At 44.8% G+C, this 18,206-nt stretch overlaps 1 protein-coding gene across 8 annotated transcripts in view; it reads left to right on the top strand.

The window, feature by feature from the left end:
- EHBP1 (EH domain binding protein 1) overlaps positions 1-18,206 on the top strand; it is a 321,897-nt gene that overhangs the window by 163,390 nt on the left and 140,301 nt on the right. For all 8 annotated transcript variants that reach the window (XM_045008331.1, XM_045008332.1, XM_045008334.1 and 5 more), the window contains one exon: positions 5,133-5,319. In XM_045008331.1, coding sequence (XP_044864266.1) covers positions 5,133-5,319 — 187 coding nt within the window. The remainder of the gene's footprint in view (positions 1-5,132; positions 5,320-18,206) is intronic.

Here is an 18,206-nt window from a genome sequence, read left to right as displayed (position 1 = left end):
TGGGGACAGTTTATTAAATGTATGTAGTTGAATGGAGGTAAGGGAGACGTTAGCAGTTCTGCATTGTGGATTGTTATGACATAAGGCCTGTTTAGGAACATAGGGATTGGTATACTGGGTTAGACCAGTGGTCCATCTAGATCAGTATCCTTTGCCAGGTAGCAACAATCACCAGATGCTTCTGTGGAAAATGGAAGAAACCCCATGAAAAACAGTTATTGAATGATGAGTATATAGGGGAAGCTTTTCCTCATTCCTGTAAGTTAGTGGTTTGCCTGTGCCCTGAAGCCTGAGAGTTTATTCCCCTTTGTACATTTTGTATTCTGTCGAATGTGACTGCAGATATCCTTATCTATATAAATCGGTGACCCTTTTTTTAATCCCTGCTAAGTTTTAGGCCTCAGTGGCACGGTATGGTTACAGGTATGCACTGTGTAAAATGTATTTCCTTTTCGCAGTTTTCAAATATGTTTCCTTTCATTTTGTTGAATGTCCCCTTGTACTTTTTTTTTTTTATAAAAAAGGACAATTAGGAGCACCTGATTTACTCTCCTCTATACCCTTCATTATCTTATAGATCTCTATCATGTTCCTTCTTACTTGTCTCTTCTCTGAGCTAACTGGTCCTAACCCTTTCAATCTCTCTTCATACAGAAGTCTCTCCATGTCTCTAATCATTTTCATCGCCCGTCTCTGGATGCTCCTATTTCTGCTACTGTATATCTATTTTAAGATGGGGTGACCAGACCTAAACACATGTTGAAGACATGGGCAAACCATTGACTTGTATAACAGCATTATGGCATTATAAAACTTTCAGTAATATTTTCTGTATCACTCTTTATACATCCTGTCATTCTGTTTGCATTTTTGAGCAGATCCTTTCATTGAGAGTGGTTTTGAGAGTAATAGGAGGGCTACACGACAAATAGAAGGATCCCAAAGGACATTTCCCTTCCTCACTTAAAAAGCAATGCATTTTTACCCTTGCATTTAAAGGGGTTTTGTGTTTGGGGTTTTTTTTGTTTGGGGTTTTTTTGCAGTATGCTTCATGAATCATTCTGTATTCCTCTTGCTGTGTTCATGTTAAATTTGATGCTCACTACCAAGAATAAGGATGAGAAAACTTTTAAAATCAGGTGCCTGGTCCCATTATCCTTTCAAGAGGGCAGAGCATGGATTTTGGACTCAGTCTTGTAGACAAGATGAAATAAATGCTTTTTAAAATGTTAGAACTATCATTATGAGAGGATAGTAGGCAGGAATGGGAACTGGAATGTGACTGGGGACTTGCTTCTGTAGGGCCAATGACATAATAGCAATCTAACTTTTTTTAACTAAAAGTTCATGCCATTAGGTATCTTCAGTGGGAGGCCCGGGTTCCATTTTGATCAAGCCCTATACTAAACTCTGACCACAGCTCTGGATATCTCTCATGCCTAAGAAAAGTGATAGCTAAATGTTAAATTACTTAGCACTGGGATCTGGGATTTTTTTTAAGTTAAATACCAATGCAAAATGTCCTTAACATTAGAAAATCCTAATGGAATAAGTTAGAGGAAGCATGACTTAGTGTACTTAAATCAGGAAATCTGTTTAAAGGCATGTATAGCCCTATGCATAACTCTGCTACTTGAGTGCCCTGAGAGTTGATTTCTAATCCCAGGTCTGCTGTGTAACCTTGGGCAAAGTACATAACACCTCTATGCCTTATTTTCTCTATTGGTAAAAATATTTACTTAAAATTGTTCGCTTAATGGAGACTTGCTTCATTGATGATTGCAAAGTACACTGATATCGTCAGAATATGTATGTAAATGCAAAATATTTATCATCATAAGTATATTGCGGTAGCAGTGCTACAGCTTACATGTTCTATTAAGGATATTCTGCTATCAGGAAATTCAAAACAAATCTCTTGTGGGTTGAAATTTTGGTCATAGCTCAAAGAGGGAAGTGTTTGCAAAGTTTGAATAAAGTTAATTTGTCCATTTTTTTCAATTTTAGGCAAGCACCAAAAATTACTTGTGCCTTTTTAAAAATGCACTAAGTTGTTGTTTTTTTTTAAAATCAAAATTGGCCAGTGGCTAGTCCTTAATAAAGAATAACTGCTTTGCTAAGTTAAATAAAATTAAGCATTTGAAAATTGTATAAGTACGCACCTCCTTAAATTGCACTCTTTTATAGCCTCTTCGTTTAATTCTATTTCATTTGGAATTTAGTTCTTCTTTCAATAAAATGATTTTCATTAGCCAGTAATACCAGCCCAAAACATATTGAATAGCTCAAAATAAAAAATGTAAGTTATTTTCAAATCAAATGATTTGGTTCCATAGTTTCTATTCTCATTAACCAGACTGAATTAATGGAGGGCACTATAGTTGATGAAAGTTGCAACTATGTTTTCTAACGTCTTGAAGTTGATTGATAAAGTAGAGAAGCAGTGTTGATGACTACTGATTGCTGAGATGTTTGCTGGGTGCCTTATATTGTGATGGACAGTTCAGCTTCTCTCAAGATAAATTCCATTATAACCGTTGGTTATATAATATAGTTGAAGCACAGCCTGCATGAGCCAATTAATATCTTCCAACGCGGATTCATTCAGCCAGATTTTGCCTGGTCTTGCTCACCAGGCAACCAAACATGAGCCAAATTCTGCTGTGTTACAAATCTGTAAATCTGAAGTAAATCCATTGACTTCAAAACTTGGGTTTTACATTATAATTTACCATTAGAAATCTAGCCTGTGTCATGCTTCTATTATTTTAGGAATCTTATCAAAATTAACAGTTCAAAGAAACTTTTAGGACTGGTTTTAAAATGAAGTGAAAAGTGTAACATCAATGTCTTCTGCCTTTAATATACATGGAATGTACATACAGCCTATGTTTAAAGCAAATTCTAAACAAGCCTGTAACTTAATTGTAGGCCTTGCTTCTTGGTAAATGTGTTGTGGTAAAAGGCTTTATTTAAGGGCAGGAATGTAAGAAAATTAATTTTAAAATGTGGTTCCACCCAGCTCTCAGATTTCTTTACTCCCATTAATCTGAACTTTTTATACACAGCAAATGAATATTAACTTCTTAGAAAAGTCCCAGTGCACATAATTTCTGTAATTCTAAGTAAGGGTGTAGAGGATCAGCTAGGTCATTGTCAAAACATGCTGCATTTGCTGGCTAGTCAGAAGACTAAATTACGGAACTAAAGAAAACATTGTGATCTCCTATAAACATATTGTTCTTCACTCTTTATCTTTTTTTCATTTTTATCTTCACCTTCCTTTGAACTCTGTAATGTTTGAAGACAGCTCAACAAGGTTGTCAGCAAAATTAGAACAATTGACAGGTACTGTTCAGTCTTCGGTTCCAAACCGAATACCGTCCATTTTCCTCCTCCTCCCCTGGAGTATGTCCATCCTTTTTTTGTTTAAACAGTTATTTTGACATCACCCTTAGCTTTGATTTCACCAGTGTTTTTTGCATTTGATGAGTGCTGAAGTGAGAACACCTCAAAGATGCCTTCAGTCAGCGGACTAGTTATTTTAGTCTTGATCTCTCCTTTCACTTGGGTATCTAGATCTTTCTCTGTAATAAACAGCAGGAGTCCCACAGTAAGGTGAGCTTCATGCACCAAGCCTGTTGTTGAATGGTTGTTTTAGTTTCTTCCTCCCTTCTCCACATTCCCACAGATGTGTTTACTAAACTTCACCCTTCCGGAGTAGACGTATTCTCTGTGGAGTAACACAACAATTGCTTTCTTCTGCTCACTGATAAAGAAGAAAGGGGCAAAACTGCATCAAAGTCATTTCTAAATTGAGGAAAATATTTTAAAACTAAAATATTCTTAAAGGGTTTTTTGTTTTTAAAGTGAAATAGGAAAGGAAATGGAGTGCTAAATCAGCTATTAATGAAGAATACGTATTATAATAGTTCAATTTTTAAAGTTTCAGTTGTCTAAAAACTGCCCACCACTTTGGTTCTCTAGCACTGAGAGGAAAATTCTGACTGGATAGGGGTGCTTCACCTCTTACCTAATGCGGGATACAATATTGTTTCCGTCTAAAAATGAATTCAAGGGACTGAGGCTATTTATTTTTGATGTGTTGCACTTCATCTAATTGTATGTAGGTCCGTCTTTTGGGAATTTGTTATGTCACTGCATGAGCACAGAGTTCAGCAAATTATACATATATAGAGATTTATTTATCTTACTGGGAAAGTGTAGAATAGTAAAGGATGGAATAATGGATCAGATGATTATTTTTATAAGTGGAGGTCTGTTGTCGGACATATTGAAAAGAATGGAAAATGAGAGAGAGTGAATAAATTAGCTTGATAAAGAGAAGGATCCCTTATTAGATACAATATTGCTATCTATTTTATATGCTGAGAGTAAATATGTTAAATGCTTAGGAGAAGCTCTTGTATTATCAGCTGACATAAGAATCATTGGAGACCTGGCTAAAAAGTGTGAATGCTAAGAAAGTGCTTATTTTATTTAGCATAGAGAGAGAGAGACTATAAATGGTGCAGCTGTGGTGATAGTGCATCAGACTGCACATGAACGTGTTTGGCTGGGTTTCTTTAAAGATGTTTAGCCAAATAATGTGCAAAACAAATTATAGCTATTTATCTATGCAAACAACATTAGCCATTATTTTCCTGTGCTGTTTTGTGCTCCATTGAGTGTTCTCAGAATTATGTGATGGCTGTTTGTGATTGAAATGAAAATGTACTTGACTTTGACTGTATACACAGTGAGGCCAAGATTTTCAAACATAGGGTATCTAAAGTTGGGCTCCAAAATCCACATTTAGTTATCTAAATAAAAGTCTCTACATTCTCAAAGTTGTTTAGCACCTCCAGCATCCATCAACTTCAATGAGACTTGTGGGTGCCCAGCCACTTTTCTATAGGCAGCTAAATATGGACTTAGGAACCTAGCTTTAGATACTCAGTTTTGCAAATGCTGGCCTAAAGCAATTGCTGGCTGTACATAATTCACTCATCAGTCTTTAAAAAAAAAAAAAAAAAAAGGCAGCAACAGCACAATCAAAACAATCAACTATTATTTTTGTTTTGAAAGTGCAAAGAGATAGCAAAGAAATATGTTTCCCTTCTTTTAATTAGATCAAATCCATTTTATGAACCAAAATCAAGCCCTGCTTTAAATAATCAAGTTACTCCACTGCAAGAAGCAGAAAAGATGAAAAGAAAGGCTCCTGCACCACCAGTCTTCTCACCAAAGACAGAGACAGGAATGAGTGAGAATATGTCAGCTGTTCCTGCAGTGAAGGAGCTTTCTTCTTCTCCTAAGGTAGGTTTTTCATAACCAAATGTTGTGATTGCTGATTAAAGTACCTCTCTGTGTATTGTATGCATCTTCTTACTACAAGTCATCTTAAAAACTATGTACCTAAATAAGGTGCACCCTCACTCCCTTATTCGTCCACTCACTCACTCATGTATGTATATTGAGAGACCAGTGGTAGAGCTACTTGTTGACAGCAGTGACAACTACGATGTCAAAGAGAAAAGGGGCTTCTGGTAACAAATATTCCAGGACAGTTCTGTGCAATGAGAGGGAAGAAAATCAAGTTGTACAGTACTTTGGATTGATCTATTATAATGGCACTAACGCTAAGAATATTGTAGGCTGCAGTGTACAGACTAGGTATTTTTACGGTGTAACAGCCGACTCATTTAAGAATGAATTGCATCTTCTGTAAATCAGCAGTTACTACTCTTTGTGCATCTGTAATAGCCTAAGCATTTCATATCATGATTTTTTACGTCAAAGGGAGACTTTTATTATTGCGTGTGTATATACTTGTTGGGTGGGGAAGAGATGGAAGAAAGCTTTCTACCTCTCTGACACAGCACCAAGCCCAGGATCTCAATTTTAAACCTACTACCATCCTTCAGGCCCTGTGTTGTAGCAAACACCATTCCATTTAAGAGTTGAATGGGATTCCTTGTCTTATCTATCAAACCACTGCTTAATTAGTCAGATTGGTTGCTGATGTCTTTGGCCCCCAGGGGCTGATCTTGCTGGCTCCTCAGCACTCAGTCAAAGGAAAGAGTCTCAGGCCTGATCTACACTAGCAACTTAGGTCAACATAAGCTGCCTTGCATCCACCTACTTGTCCAATGATCTACACTTAAATTTGTCTCCCACTGATATCAGTGCCCCGTTATGCCGACATAGTACCACCCCACCTGCTTGAGCGGCACTGGGCATGGTCGATGTACTGAGGTCGATGTTGCGCAAATGTAGACACTGTGTTACTTATGTCGACCCTAACAGTCCACCAGCAGCTGGCCCTCAATCCTTGATTCTGCCTCAATGCTTGACCAGAAGGCCCCCCTCTCCTCTAAACCCCTGTAAATTCTTGAAATGCCATTTCCTGATTGTCCAGCTTGGTGAGCACATTGGTGAGCTCTCCTTTGTTATGTGCAACTGACCATGCTGGCTACACACTCCACACATGCTCTGACGGGGAGTGGACAGTAGATATTGGATCTCCTGGGCCTGTGGTGAGAAGAGATTGTACAAGCACAGCTACAGATCCAAGCATAGATATCTATGAGCAGATTGCCTGGGGGATGCAGGAGAAGGAGTATGACAGAGACTGGCAGCAGTGCCACCTGAAAACAAAGAAACTGCATCAGGCATATCAGAAGGCCGGGATGCCAACAGTTGATCTGGTGCCAAGCTGCAGACCTGTTGCTTTGACAAAGAGCTGCATGCTGTACGTGGTGGAGAACTTACCACCATGGATACCTCTGAGGAGCCCAAGCCACAGGCCCCTGGCATGATCAGAAAGGAGGATGGGGGACATGCAACCAAGGGATCCAGCTATGCTGTGAGCCAGGACCTGTTTGAGACTCCACCGCAGTGCAGTCAATGCCAGCAGTCGAACACGGGCGAGCTCGATGCAGGGGGAGGAAATTTGGGTAAGTGTGTAATTGTATTTCCCATTCCAATGATGTACTGATGGTGCCCCTAACTTAATAAGACACAGCTATTGACTTTTAATTAATGTTTCCATGCTAGAAGAGAGAGCAGTGCAACAAAGAGAGGTAGCATTGTTATTTACCTATCATTCCCCTGTAGAGTTAGGCAATGGGAACCATTGTTTATGAATACAGGGATGTCCCTTGAATCCTCCTGCGAAATCTCAAAGAAACTTTCATGGGGGTTCTCTGCAATCCTCTCCAAAAAATTTCTAAAGGGGGGGGAGGGGCAGTCTTATGTCCTCCTCAGCGGTAGGACACGTTCCTATGCCAGTCAGCAATAAGTTTGTCAGGCACCATTGCATACTCAGGCTAGCAGCATATGGGCCCAAGTGGCTTCTGGACACCAGAAGCAGCTGTGCTGTCTGTGCCTTCGTTACCTGCGGGAGTGAAAAAATCACCATCACCTGTGGAAAACGGTGCCAGTATTCAGTGCTAATGCCCTGTACTCATAGTCAGGGCTTTGGAGCAGCTCCGGAGCAGTGGAGCTGCAGGTTTTTGCCTGGAGCTGGAGCGGAGCCAGAGCACAGCTCCAAAGCCCTGCTCATAGTTTCATGCAGCCAAGGAATTCCCTCCTCATTCCCCTCACCCCTGCCAGGCGCGTACTCACCATGGCTGGTGCTGTGAGTGGCACCGTGCACAAGCTCTCCGAAGCAGAATAGTCAATGAGCATGTCTTATTTAAAACTCTACGGGAACAAGGGAAGGGAGTTCTAAATTTTAACTTTCACTATGCAGTGTGACTATATTGAGAGTGGTACCTCTGTGTTTTATCGGAAGCTGCTGCCATTGTGGCCTTGAGGGGTTTCCCCCTCCACGCCTAGGGAACATCTGAACCAGATAAGGAGGACTTGGGAAAGAAGAGGACTTGGGATGGCATGTTCCATGAGACCCTGCAAGCCAGTGCTGCCTCAGACCGTGAGCAAAGAGCCTGGAGGGTGAACATTGACGTGAACTGGAGAAGGAATGAGTGGAATGGAGAAAGGCCCAAGAGTCCCAGCAGGAAAAGGAGAGCAAAATGCAAAGGACATAATGGGGCTTCTCCAGCAGCAAACACAGAGGCTTCACTCTTGTGGACCTACGGGTCAAACAATCACAGGCTCGGCTCCCTTTGCCGTCCATGGAAAACAGCATTACAGCACCTTCCTACACCCCCCCCTTCAACATTCCACATGGTATCAGGGGCCACATCCCTCCCCTACACACCACCCCAGGGGACATCAAGGACAACCACAGCGTCACATACACTGACCTGTAAAAGCCACAGTTCCTGTATGTGTAGGTAAAATGGACATGAATGTTCTTTCCCGTTGTTCTGTTCCATTAACTTAATGTATTTGCTTTTAAATTGCGCAGATTTTTCTTTGCACTGGTTTTGTTACTGAATAAAATTATTTTCAGTAATAATTAAATAATTAAACTTTATTAGTTCCCAACACAGGCTGCAGAGCGTCTAGCACAGGGGTAGGCAATCACTCTGATTTAAGGTTTTGCGTGCCAGTAATACATTTTAACATTTTTTAGAAGGTCTCTCTTAGTCTATATTCTATAACTAAACTATTGTCATATGTAAAGGAAACAAGGTTTTCAAAATGTTTAAGAAGCTTCATTTAAAATTAAATTAAAATGCTGATCTTACGCCGCTGGCCCACTCAGTCCGCTGCCAGCCTGGGGTTCTGTTCACCTAGGCCGGCAGCAGGCTGAGTGGGTCCGGCTGCCGGGACCCCAGCTGTCAAGGGGCCAGTAGCCAGAACCCCAGACTGGCAGTGGGCTTAGCGGGACCGGCAGCCGAGACCCCAGACCGGCAGCGGGCTGAGTGGCTCAGCCCGCTGCCGGTCTGGGGTCCCAGCCCTGCCCACATAGAGTGGGTACCTACCTTCTCCCTGGTTCTGGCCCATTCTCTTCGTCTCTCTGCACTGAGCTGAGGGTGGGAGTGCACTGAGCACAAGGCTGGGGGTGAAGGAGCAGGCTGGGGGTTGGGGTGTAGGGTCTGGCCAGGAGCTAGAATGAGGGAGGGGGCTCAGGGTTGGGGCAGAAAGTTTGGGTGTGGAGCGCTTACCTGGCCAGCTCCCATTTGGTGCGAGGGGTGCAGGTGGGAATGTAGGGGAGGGCGGAGCAGGAGCTCCCATTTGGTGCTCAGGGTGGGGGTGGGTATGTGTGAGGGTGCAGGAGTCAGGGCAGGAGGCTGGGTGTGTGTGAGGAGGGTGCAGGAGTCAGGATAGAGGGCATGTGAGGAGGGTGCAGGAGTCAGGGCATGGAGTGTGGGGCGGCTGGGTATGTGTGGGGTGCTGGAGTCAGGGCTGAGGTCATGGGGGAGTGCAGGGGGCAGGGCTGAGTGTGTGTGTGAGGGGGGGCAGGGATCAGGGCAGGGGCTTGGGAGATGTGGGGGGGGGGGTAGGGCGGGGAGCAGGGTGGGAGTTGGGACTCCTGGGCTCCGGGAAGGGGCCGATGTCTGACACTCGGGGGAGGAGTGCTGGGAGCGAGGACTCTAGATTCCTAGGTTTCCAGCTGGGCTCTAGTTGTTCAAGAGGATGTGGGGCAGACGGAGAGTAGGGCTCTGGACTCCTGGGTTCTGCCCTCAGTGCTGGAGGGGAGCGGGGTCCAGTGACCTGGGGTGAGGAAAGAGGCGCGACCCAGCTGTTCCCAGGGTCCAGCAGGCAGCGAGTCGCAGCCCCCAGGCTCAGGTTCGGGTTGTGGGACGCGGCCTGCCCCAGTACAGAGCCGAGCTCATCCCAGCACTGGGGTTCCAACAGCCTGTGGGTTCCAACCCTCCCGGGACAGCCTGCCTGAGTCCAGGGAGTGGGGCCGGCTGTGCTCGGGGCGGGCAGGCGCATGGCACAGCTGGGACCCAGAACCCTTCCCCACTTACAGGCCTTGCAACTCCTGTGGTGCCAGGTCCCTCTTCCTGTCGCCTCCAGGTCAGACTCTGCGGACACTAGGTAGCAGTATGGACACACTAACCCAGAAACACAACCTCCTGCCAGAAGTGATGGAGGTCAGGAAAGCATGTGCAAATGTCAGCAGGAGGGGTGGAGAAGAGTGGGCCGGGCTGGGCAGGATTTTTAATGGCACGCTGCTGCCTGCCGGGGTCCCAGCCGCTGGCCTGGGTTCGGCAGCCGGCTGAGCGGGGCTAGCGGCCGGGACCCCGGCAGGCAGCAGCGTGCCATTAAAAATTGGCTCGCATGCCGTCTTTGGCACATGTGCCATAGGTTGCCGACCTAGTCTATCAGTTCTGAAAGCACCCTCTTGTTACTGAACGCTGTGACACAATTCATAAGATCAGTGACAATCAGTGTAATAATCATAAATGTACACCAAGCACCACACAATTCCTAACAGGCCCCCAAACTGCAGGGTTAAGTAGAGCACAGTACGTCACCGTGCATTACTGTGGCTCAGTGTTAAAATGCTCTTCCAAAGCCTCCCTGCGCCATATAGATCTGTGTTGAACTCTTCTAATAGCCTTTGTGTCTGGCTGTTCAGACTTAGCAGACAGCTGCTTCACCTCCACCCGCAGCTCTCCCCTCTTTACTTCATAGGTATTATGCAGGACACAGCAGGCAGCTCTACCCATTGGGATTTTTTTTTTTAAACTGAGATCCAGTCTTATGAGTAAACGATGCCAGTGTCTCCCTTCAGTTACCAACAGTGCATTCAGCTGTCATTCTGCACCTGGTGAGCCAGTAGTTGCATCTTTCCTTGCTGCTGTCAGGCTGGCCAGTGTACAGCTTCATGAGCAACGGGTAGGCTGCATCTCCCAAGATCACAATTGGCATATCAGCACCACCAATGGTAATCTGCCTCTTGGGAAAGAAAATCGTTGCTTGTAGCATTCTCTGTTCTTAAAGATGCAAACATCATGCACCTTCCCTGACCAGCCCCCATTGATATCGATGAAGCATCCCTGGTGATCCACCAGTGCTTGCATAACCACGGAAAAGTAGCCCTTTCTGTTGATCTCTGTGGCAAGGGGATTTGGTGCCAAAATAGGATAGGCATGCTGTCTGTTGCTTCATCACAGTTCAGGAACCCCATTGCTGCAGATCCATCCACTGTGTCCTGCACATTGCCGAGAGTCACAGTCCTGCATAGCAGAAGACTATTAATGGCTCTGCACACTTGCATGACAATGGTCCCCACGGTGAATTTTCCAAGTCCAAAATGGTTTCCCACTAACTGGTCACAAATGGGCATTGCAAGTTTCCAAAGTGCAATGTCTACTCACTTCTCCACTGTCAGCACAGCTCTCATGGTGCCTGGTGAAGGGCTGGGCCAAAGTCAGCACATAGATCCAGGAATTTGGCCATGCGCATCTGAAAGTTCTGTGGCCGCTGCTCATCATTCCAAACCTGCATTGTGGTGTGATCCTACCAGTCAGCACTCGTTTATTGGGCCCAGAAGCGGCACTCCACTGTCTGCAGTGTTCTGTGAATGCCAACAGCAACCTTGAATTGCTTCTCACTGTGTCCCGCAGCAATCTGTCCTCCAAGAAATCGTCATGTACCCAGCTGATTCGATTCTTCTTACAGCTCTGCAAATACTGGAGGATCATATGTCCTGTGCTTGCAAAGCTTCCAACAATAGTGGGGAGCTGTGCAGGCTCCATGCTTCTGTCAGTGATGGCAGACAGCAAGGAGGGATGTGCAGGTTCGTGTACAGTTATCAGGGCAATGGAGCATCTGCAGTAGCATGATTTATGGTATAACCAGGACCCAGAGAATCCAAGAAAGAGATTTCCACTGATGACATATTATCCCTTTGCTCCTGAATACAGACTTCACTGAAACACTTTTCCTACCCCGTATTCTTTTATAGACTGCCATTAAAAAACAATGAAATTAAATACAAACTAAAATTTCAAGGTTTGGTATTTGGCAAAAGCAAAGAACTTCTTTGTATAACAAATAATCATCATACTGTAGTGCCTTCAGACCAATTGGAGAATTGGTCTGAAACTAACAAGATTAAATTCAGTGAAGACGAGTGCAAAGTACTATAGTTAGGAAGGATAAATCAAATGCACAAATACAAAATGGCTGCTGTGTGACTTTGTAACTCTGGCCAGGTCACACTGTGATTTTTCCTTTCCATGGGAGTCTTTCAGAGTCCTTCAGTACCAGTAGTGTCAGGCAATCCTCATGCTCTTTGACCTGACCGTCACTCCCGCAGTGACTCAAGCTGTCTTCTTGTTCACTGCCTCATGCAGTGGCACTCTGCAGTGGAGGGTAAGGGAACCCAGGCCAACCTTCTACTCTGGGTTCCAGCTCAGAGCCCAGTAACAAGCAGTTACGGTCTGCAGATATACCAGCCTGCTCTTGGCCTTGGACTGCTTCTTACTATGCTTCTCCAAGCTTTTTATTCTCCAGTCTTCTCTCTTTGGCTACTAGGTAAACCCTTTCTCAGGGGTTCCTATCCCTGCCCCCTTCCTTCTCCCTTACCTTAGGGGAAAAGATTACAGGTTAGCACTGTTGCCAGCCTCCTGGCTTTATAGAAGCCCCACTTGTTCCCTCACAGGTGAGCTTCCTTCTAATTAGTGCCCTCCACACCACTTAAATCTCCCCATTTGCAGCTTAATTAGCTGATTGGGCCCATCTGGCCTAATTCAACTCTTTCAGGGCCAGTGTGGGGAGCACACCCCTATCACAGTGCCTAATGATGGATTTAGAACCTAAAGTTAGCCTGAAGCCTGTTTTTGAAAATCTTGGCAAAAGTGATTTTCCCCAGGCCACAAAGGAAATCTGGGCAGAGCTGAGAAACTAATCCAGATCTCTCAAGTCCCAATCATTTGCCTTAACTACCAGACCATCGTTCTTGCACTGCTTTTTTGCACATGTGTTAATATTCTTGCACCATTCTGAGCAGTGGTTGATTTGGGGCTCTTAAAACACATCTGTTTCCCTTGTTGAAGAAAGAGTGGTCTCAGAGCATCAAGTATGGCATAATTTGTTGTTCTTACATTAGGTACATGTTCTTATCTACTATATGCACATGAGTCCCGTTAACTATTAAACCAAGATAGACCCAATTGCACCTTGGCCACACTAGAAACTCCACCTCAGTCACCCTGAGCTGCCTCCATGAATATCTGCCTTCGTCGTCGGTGTCTCTCCAGATCTCCAACTCTCCTCCCAACTTCCACAAAATCTCCTCCTCCTGGCTGCCTTAATGAGGAGCCAGACAAGCAGCAGCACGTCCACAGGTCCATCACATTGCACTCTGCAGAACTGTTGCTGCTCAGCAAATTCATTACAATGTGTTGTGTCTAGATATAGCAGTACATGATAGGTGGAGCTGGTAGTGATTCCTTAAGGCTATGTCTACATTACGGGTGAGGGTTGTGATCCCCAGCTCATGTAGACATACTCATGCTAGCTCTCGTCTGATCTAACACACTAAAAAGTGTGACTGCTGAAGTCCAGACAGTGTCAGCATGGGCTAGAGGCCCTGAGTACAAACCCACTTCAACCCCCATGGATACATACACTGTTGTCTGTGATACTGCAGCTGTGCTACTATATATAGTGTGCTAGTTCAGATGGGAGTATGAATACGTTTGTGCGAGATGGGAATCAGACCCCAGCTTGAAGCATAGACATGTCCTTACTTAAGACATGTCCTTACCTGATACTTCCTATTATGAAGACCCTATTTTCAGTTACTTATAATTTTGCCAACCTTTAACCATTTTGGCTGAAATTTTCTATGCTGGGTGTCTGTCTCAGGATGTTTTTTTTTTTTTTTTATTGCTTCAGCAAAAATAATTCAGTCATTTCTGAAAAGGAGATTGGGGAAAATACATTGGTTTGCCCATACTTTTTAAAAAAAAAATCTTACACCCTTTTCTTTGAACAGCTGTAGCTTCACTGTGGTTTTGGACAAAAAAATTGAAATTTGGCAAGTGCTTGGCCTTTATGTCAAGAATGTAGCTTGTGCTGTTTTTGTTAAACAGCACAAGCTGGCCAAGCTAGAAGCCTTTGAAAAATCACACGTTGCACATGCTCAGTAGAAGCTTATTATTTGGCATCTAAATTCTCCAAAGATTTTGTCTGTCCTGGGCATGTCCCTGCCTAAGGTTGCAAGAGCTAAGCAGAACTTTCCCTGTGATTGCTGCTTCTGACTGCTGTGAGGCCCTGTGGCACTGAGCCCCAGAACTGAGATCTGGGGGATTCTCCTGTGCCTTCAGTGGTCTCCCTGCTGGCACCCAGGCTGCTTAGGGGAGGAATCAGTCTGAGTGGAGTCCAGAGAGGACAATAGCTGGACTGGGGGTGGGGGGTGGTGTGTGAGTAGATGGGCAGGGAGTGGTGATAGAAGTCATAGTTTGGGATAAGGAGTCTGAGGAGGAGAGGCTGGGGGTGGGGAGACTGTGATTGGGAGCCAGTTGAGGAGAAGAACTGAGACAGGCTGAGGAGCTATGGGTGAAGGGAAACAGGAAGTGGATGGGCAATAAATTTGGGACAGTGTGCCCATGGGGGAGATTGGGAGCCGGGGGAGGGACACTGAATTGGCTGAGGAGCCCAAGGGAGGTGACTGGGACTGGCTAGTGAAGGATCCTGAGGTAAGTAGCTTGAGAGGGAGACTAGGATGAAGAGCCTGGGGAAGGAGCCTGGACTGGGAGACAGGATGCAGGAAAGATTGGGGTCAGACAAGGAGCCAGCAGAGAGAGACTGGGACTGTGATGAGGCGCTTGGGTTAATGGAGACTAGGACTGGCTAGGCGAGGAGGCTGGGACAAGGAGCCAGGAAGAGAGTGTGGTAAAGACAGGACGGGGACAGCGATAGGCTGCGGGGGACAAAGGCAGAGGTGTCAGGCCCGGGAATACAGTGGAAGAAGTGTCTGACCACTAGAGTGCACACTCCTCCAGAGCCTGAAATGGATCCCAAGGTTCCTAAGCTTCAGAACACCTCTGCTGTCAGCAAATAACAGTGAAAACCCTCTTGCAAAACGTCTCTCTCTTATCCTCTGTTCGGCCAGCCACTAGAGAGGTAACCTACTACTGCTATCGGATACTCCATTAGCTCAACTGCCAGACACCTGTGTTGTAGATTTAAAGGTCCAACTGTGCTGATGACCCCATGTGAATGTCTGTGTGATTCTGCATGATGGAATGTTTCTTTTTGCAGTTTGTTTTTTTAAAAAACCTAGGAAATTACACACACAAATCAACATTAAATTTTGGTGTTTTAAGTTTAAAAGGTGTCGGGGGGAGGGGAGAGGAAGAGTTATCATTTAACTAAAGAGTGTCATGATGCATATACACAACGGGGCCAAACTAACGTTGTATAGCAACCTTAATCCAGGCATTTCCTTAACTTTTAGTGCTTGACTTTGCAACCTTGATGTTCTTTTAACAGTTTGTTGTGTGTAATATGGAAATTTCACGTCACGCACTGTTCTAAAACTAATGCGTAGATACACTGAACTTACTCACAATAATTTGGTTGTAATTTTTAGTATCTGAGTAGCAGTGGAACAACTGCAATGTGAAACCATGACATTGGGAGCAGGGTATTGTTGTTTTCTTTTTTTGGGGGTGTGTGTTCTTGAATCATTGATAGGGTGATATGATATTCAGAACATACTTAGTTTGAAGTATTTTTCAATATGAACATTTTTTACATTATTGCAACCCGTACTCTGTATTATTTATACTTCTGTAACAAAGGTGGTTACAATTCTGAAAGTATCCTTTTAGGAGGTCTATCTCCTTGCTTGTACTTTTACATTCTACGTTATTCACGTAGCTGGAATAGCGTAACTTAGGTCGACTTACTAAGGCCTGGTCTACACTACGAGTTTATTTCAAATTTAGCAGTGTTAAACCAATTAACCCTGCACCCGTCCACACAACGAAGCCCTTTATTTCGATATAAAGGGCTCTTAATATCGATATCTGTACTCCACCCCGACGAGGGGAGTAGCGCTGAAATCGGTATTGCCATTTTGAATTAGGGTTAGTGTGGCCGCAATTCGACGGTATTGGCCTCCGGGCACTATCCCACAGTGCACCATTGTGACCGCTCTGGACAGCAATCAGAACTCGGATGCACTGGCCGGGTAGACAGGAAAAGCCCCGCGAACTTTTGAATTTCATTTCCTGTTTGCCCAGCGTGGAGCGCTGATCAGCACAGGTGACCGTGCAGTCCCAGAATCAAAAAAGAGCTCCAGCATGGACTGTACGGGAGATACTGAATCTGATCTCTGTATGGGGAGATGAATCTGTTCTATCAGAACTCCGTTCCAATAGACGAAATGCCAAAACATTTGAAAAAATCTCCAAGGCTATGATGGACAGAGGCCACAACAGGGACTCAACACAGTGCTGCGTGAAACTTAAGGAGCTGAGACAAGCGTACCAGAAAGCCAAAGAATCAAATGGATGCTCACGGAGGGAGGGGCGACTGACGACTGTAGCTATCCCACAGTTCCCGCACTTTCCGAAAACCATTTGAATTCTTGGCTGAGCTCCCAAAGTCTGAAGGGTCAAAGACATTGTCACGGGTGGTTCAGGGTATATGTCGTGTCCCTCCTCCCCTTCCCCCCCCCCCCCCCCCCCGTGAAAGCAAAGGGAAAAAAATCCTTTCTCACCTTTTTTCAATGTCACCATATGTCTACTGGATGCTGCTGGCAGCCACGGTGCTGCAGCGCTACACAGCAGCATCCCCTTCCCTTCTCTTCCCTTGCCTTGTAGATGGTACAGTAGGACTGGTATCTGTCATCGTCGTCCCATGAGTGCTCCTGGATGTCCTCGGTGAGGTCGGCCGGGGGCTCCTGGGCAAAAATGGGAATGACTCCTGGTCATTCCCTTCTTTAAGCTTTGTCTAATGGAGATTCACTCCTGCCTGGAATATCATAGCAGCTGGAGGCTGCCCTCCCCTCCCCCCTTTGATCTCTGCTTGCAGAGGCAATAAAGTCAGTGTTGCTTCTTATTCATGCATTCTTTATTACTTCATCACACAAATGGGGGGATAACTGCCACGATAGCCCAGGAGGGGTGGTGGAGGAGGGAAGCAACGGGTGGGGTTGTTGCAGGGGCACTCCCTAGAATGGCATGCAGCTCATCATTTCTGCGGGATGTCTGCGGCTCTGACCCAGAGCGGCCATTTGTCTCTTTGGTTCTTTAGTAGGCTTGCCTGATATTCTAGGCAGGACTGACTCTCCATTAGACAAAACTTAAAGAAGGGAATGACCTCAGGAGTCATTCCCATTTTTGTTCATCGCCCCCGACCGACCTCACTGAGGCCGGCCAGGAGCACCCATGACAGCAGCAGATGGTAGTGTGACTGGTAACCGTCATTGTCAACTTGCAAGGTAGCAGACAGTACAGTAGGGCTGGTAATCATCTCTGCTAACTTGCAAAGGCAAGGGGATGCTGCTGTGTAGCGCTGCAGTACCGCCTCTGTTAGCAACATCCAGTAGACATACGGTGACAGTGGAAAAACGGCTGAACGGGCTCCATGGTTGCTGTGCTATGATTGTCTGCCATTGCTTTCACGGAGGGGGGATTGAGTGACGACATTTACCCAGAATCACCTGCGACAAATTTTTGGCCCCATCAGGCATTGGGATTTCAACCCAGAATTCCAATGGGCAGGGGAGACTGCGGGAACTATGGGATAGCTACCCACAGTGCAACGCTCCGGAAGTCGACGCTAGCCTCGGTACATGGACGCAAATCTGTTTCCAAATATAGGTTTCTGTAAAATCAGAATAATCCCATAGTGTAGACATACCCTAAGTGTTAAAAAAAGTGGAAACGTTAGATATTCTGGCTTATAAAGTAGAAAGTACAGCTGAAGTTAACTTCTGTGTTTTCATAGAAAATAATTGCAGACATTAATAGATAATCTTAAAACTGCTGATGAAGCATAAATATTGCTTTAGACCTTTCTGAGGATTTTAATCATAGAATTGTAGGACTGGAAGGGATCTCAAGAGATCTTCTAGTTCAGTCCCCTGCATTCAAGGCAGGACTAAGTAGACCATCCCTGACTGATATTTGTCTAACCTGCTCTTAAAAATCTCCAATTATGGAGATTCCACAACCTCCCTAGGCAATTTATTCCAGTGTTTAACTACCATGACAGTTAGGAAGTTTTTCCTAATTTCCAGCTTAAACCACCCTTGTTGCAATTTAAGCCCATTGCTTCTTGTCCTAGTCTCAAAGGTTGAGGAGAACAATTTTTCTCCT

The sequence above is a fragment of the Mauremys mutica genome, chromosome 3 (genome assembly GCF_020497125.1).
Source record: "Mauremys mutica isolate MM-2020 ecotype Southern chromosome 3, ASM2049712v1, whole genome shotgun sequence".
Lineage (NCBI taxonomy): Eukaryota > Metazoa > Chordata > Testudines > Geoemydidae > Mauremys > Mauremys mutica.
The sequence above is the reverse complement of the archived record's forward strand: the minus strand, read 5'-3'. Positions and strand labels throughout refer to the sequence as shown.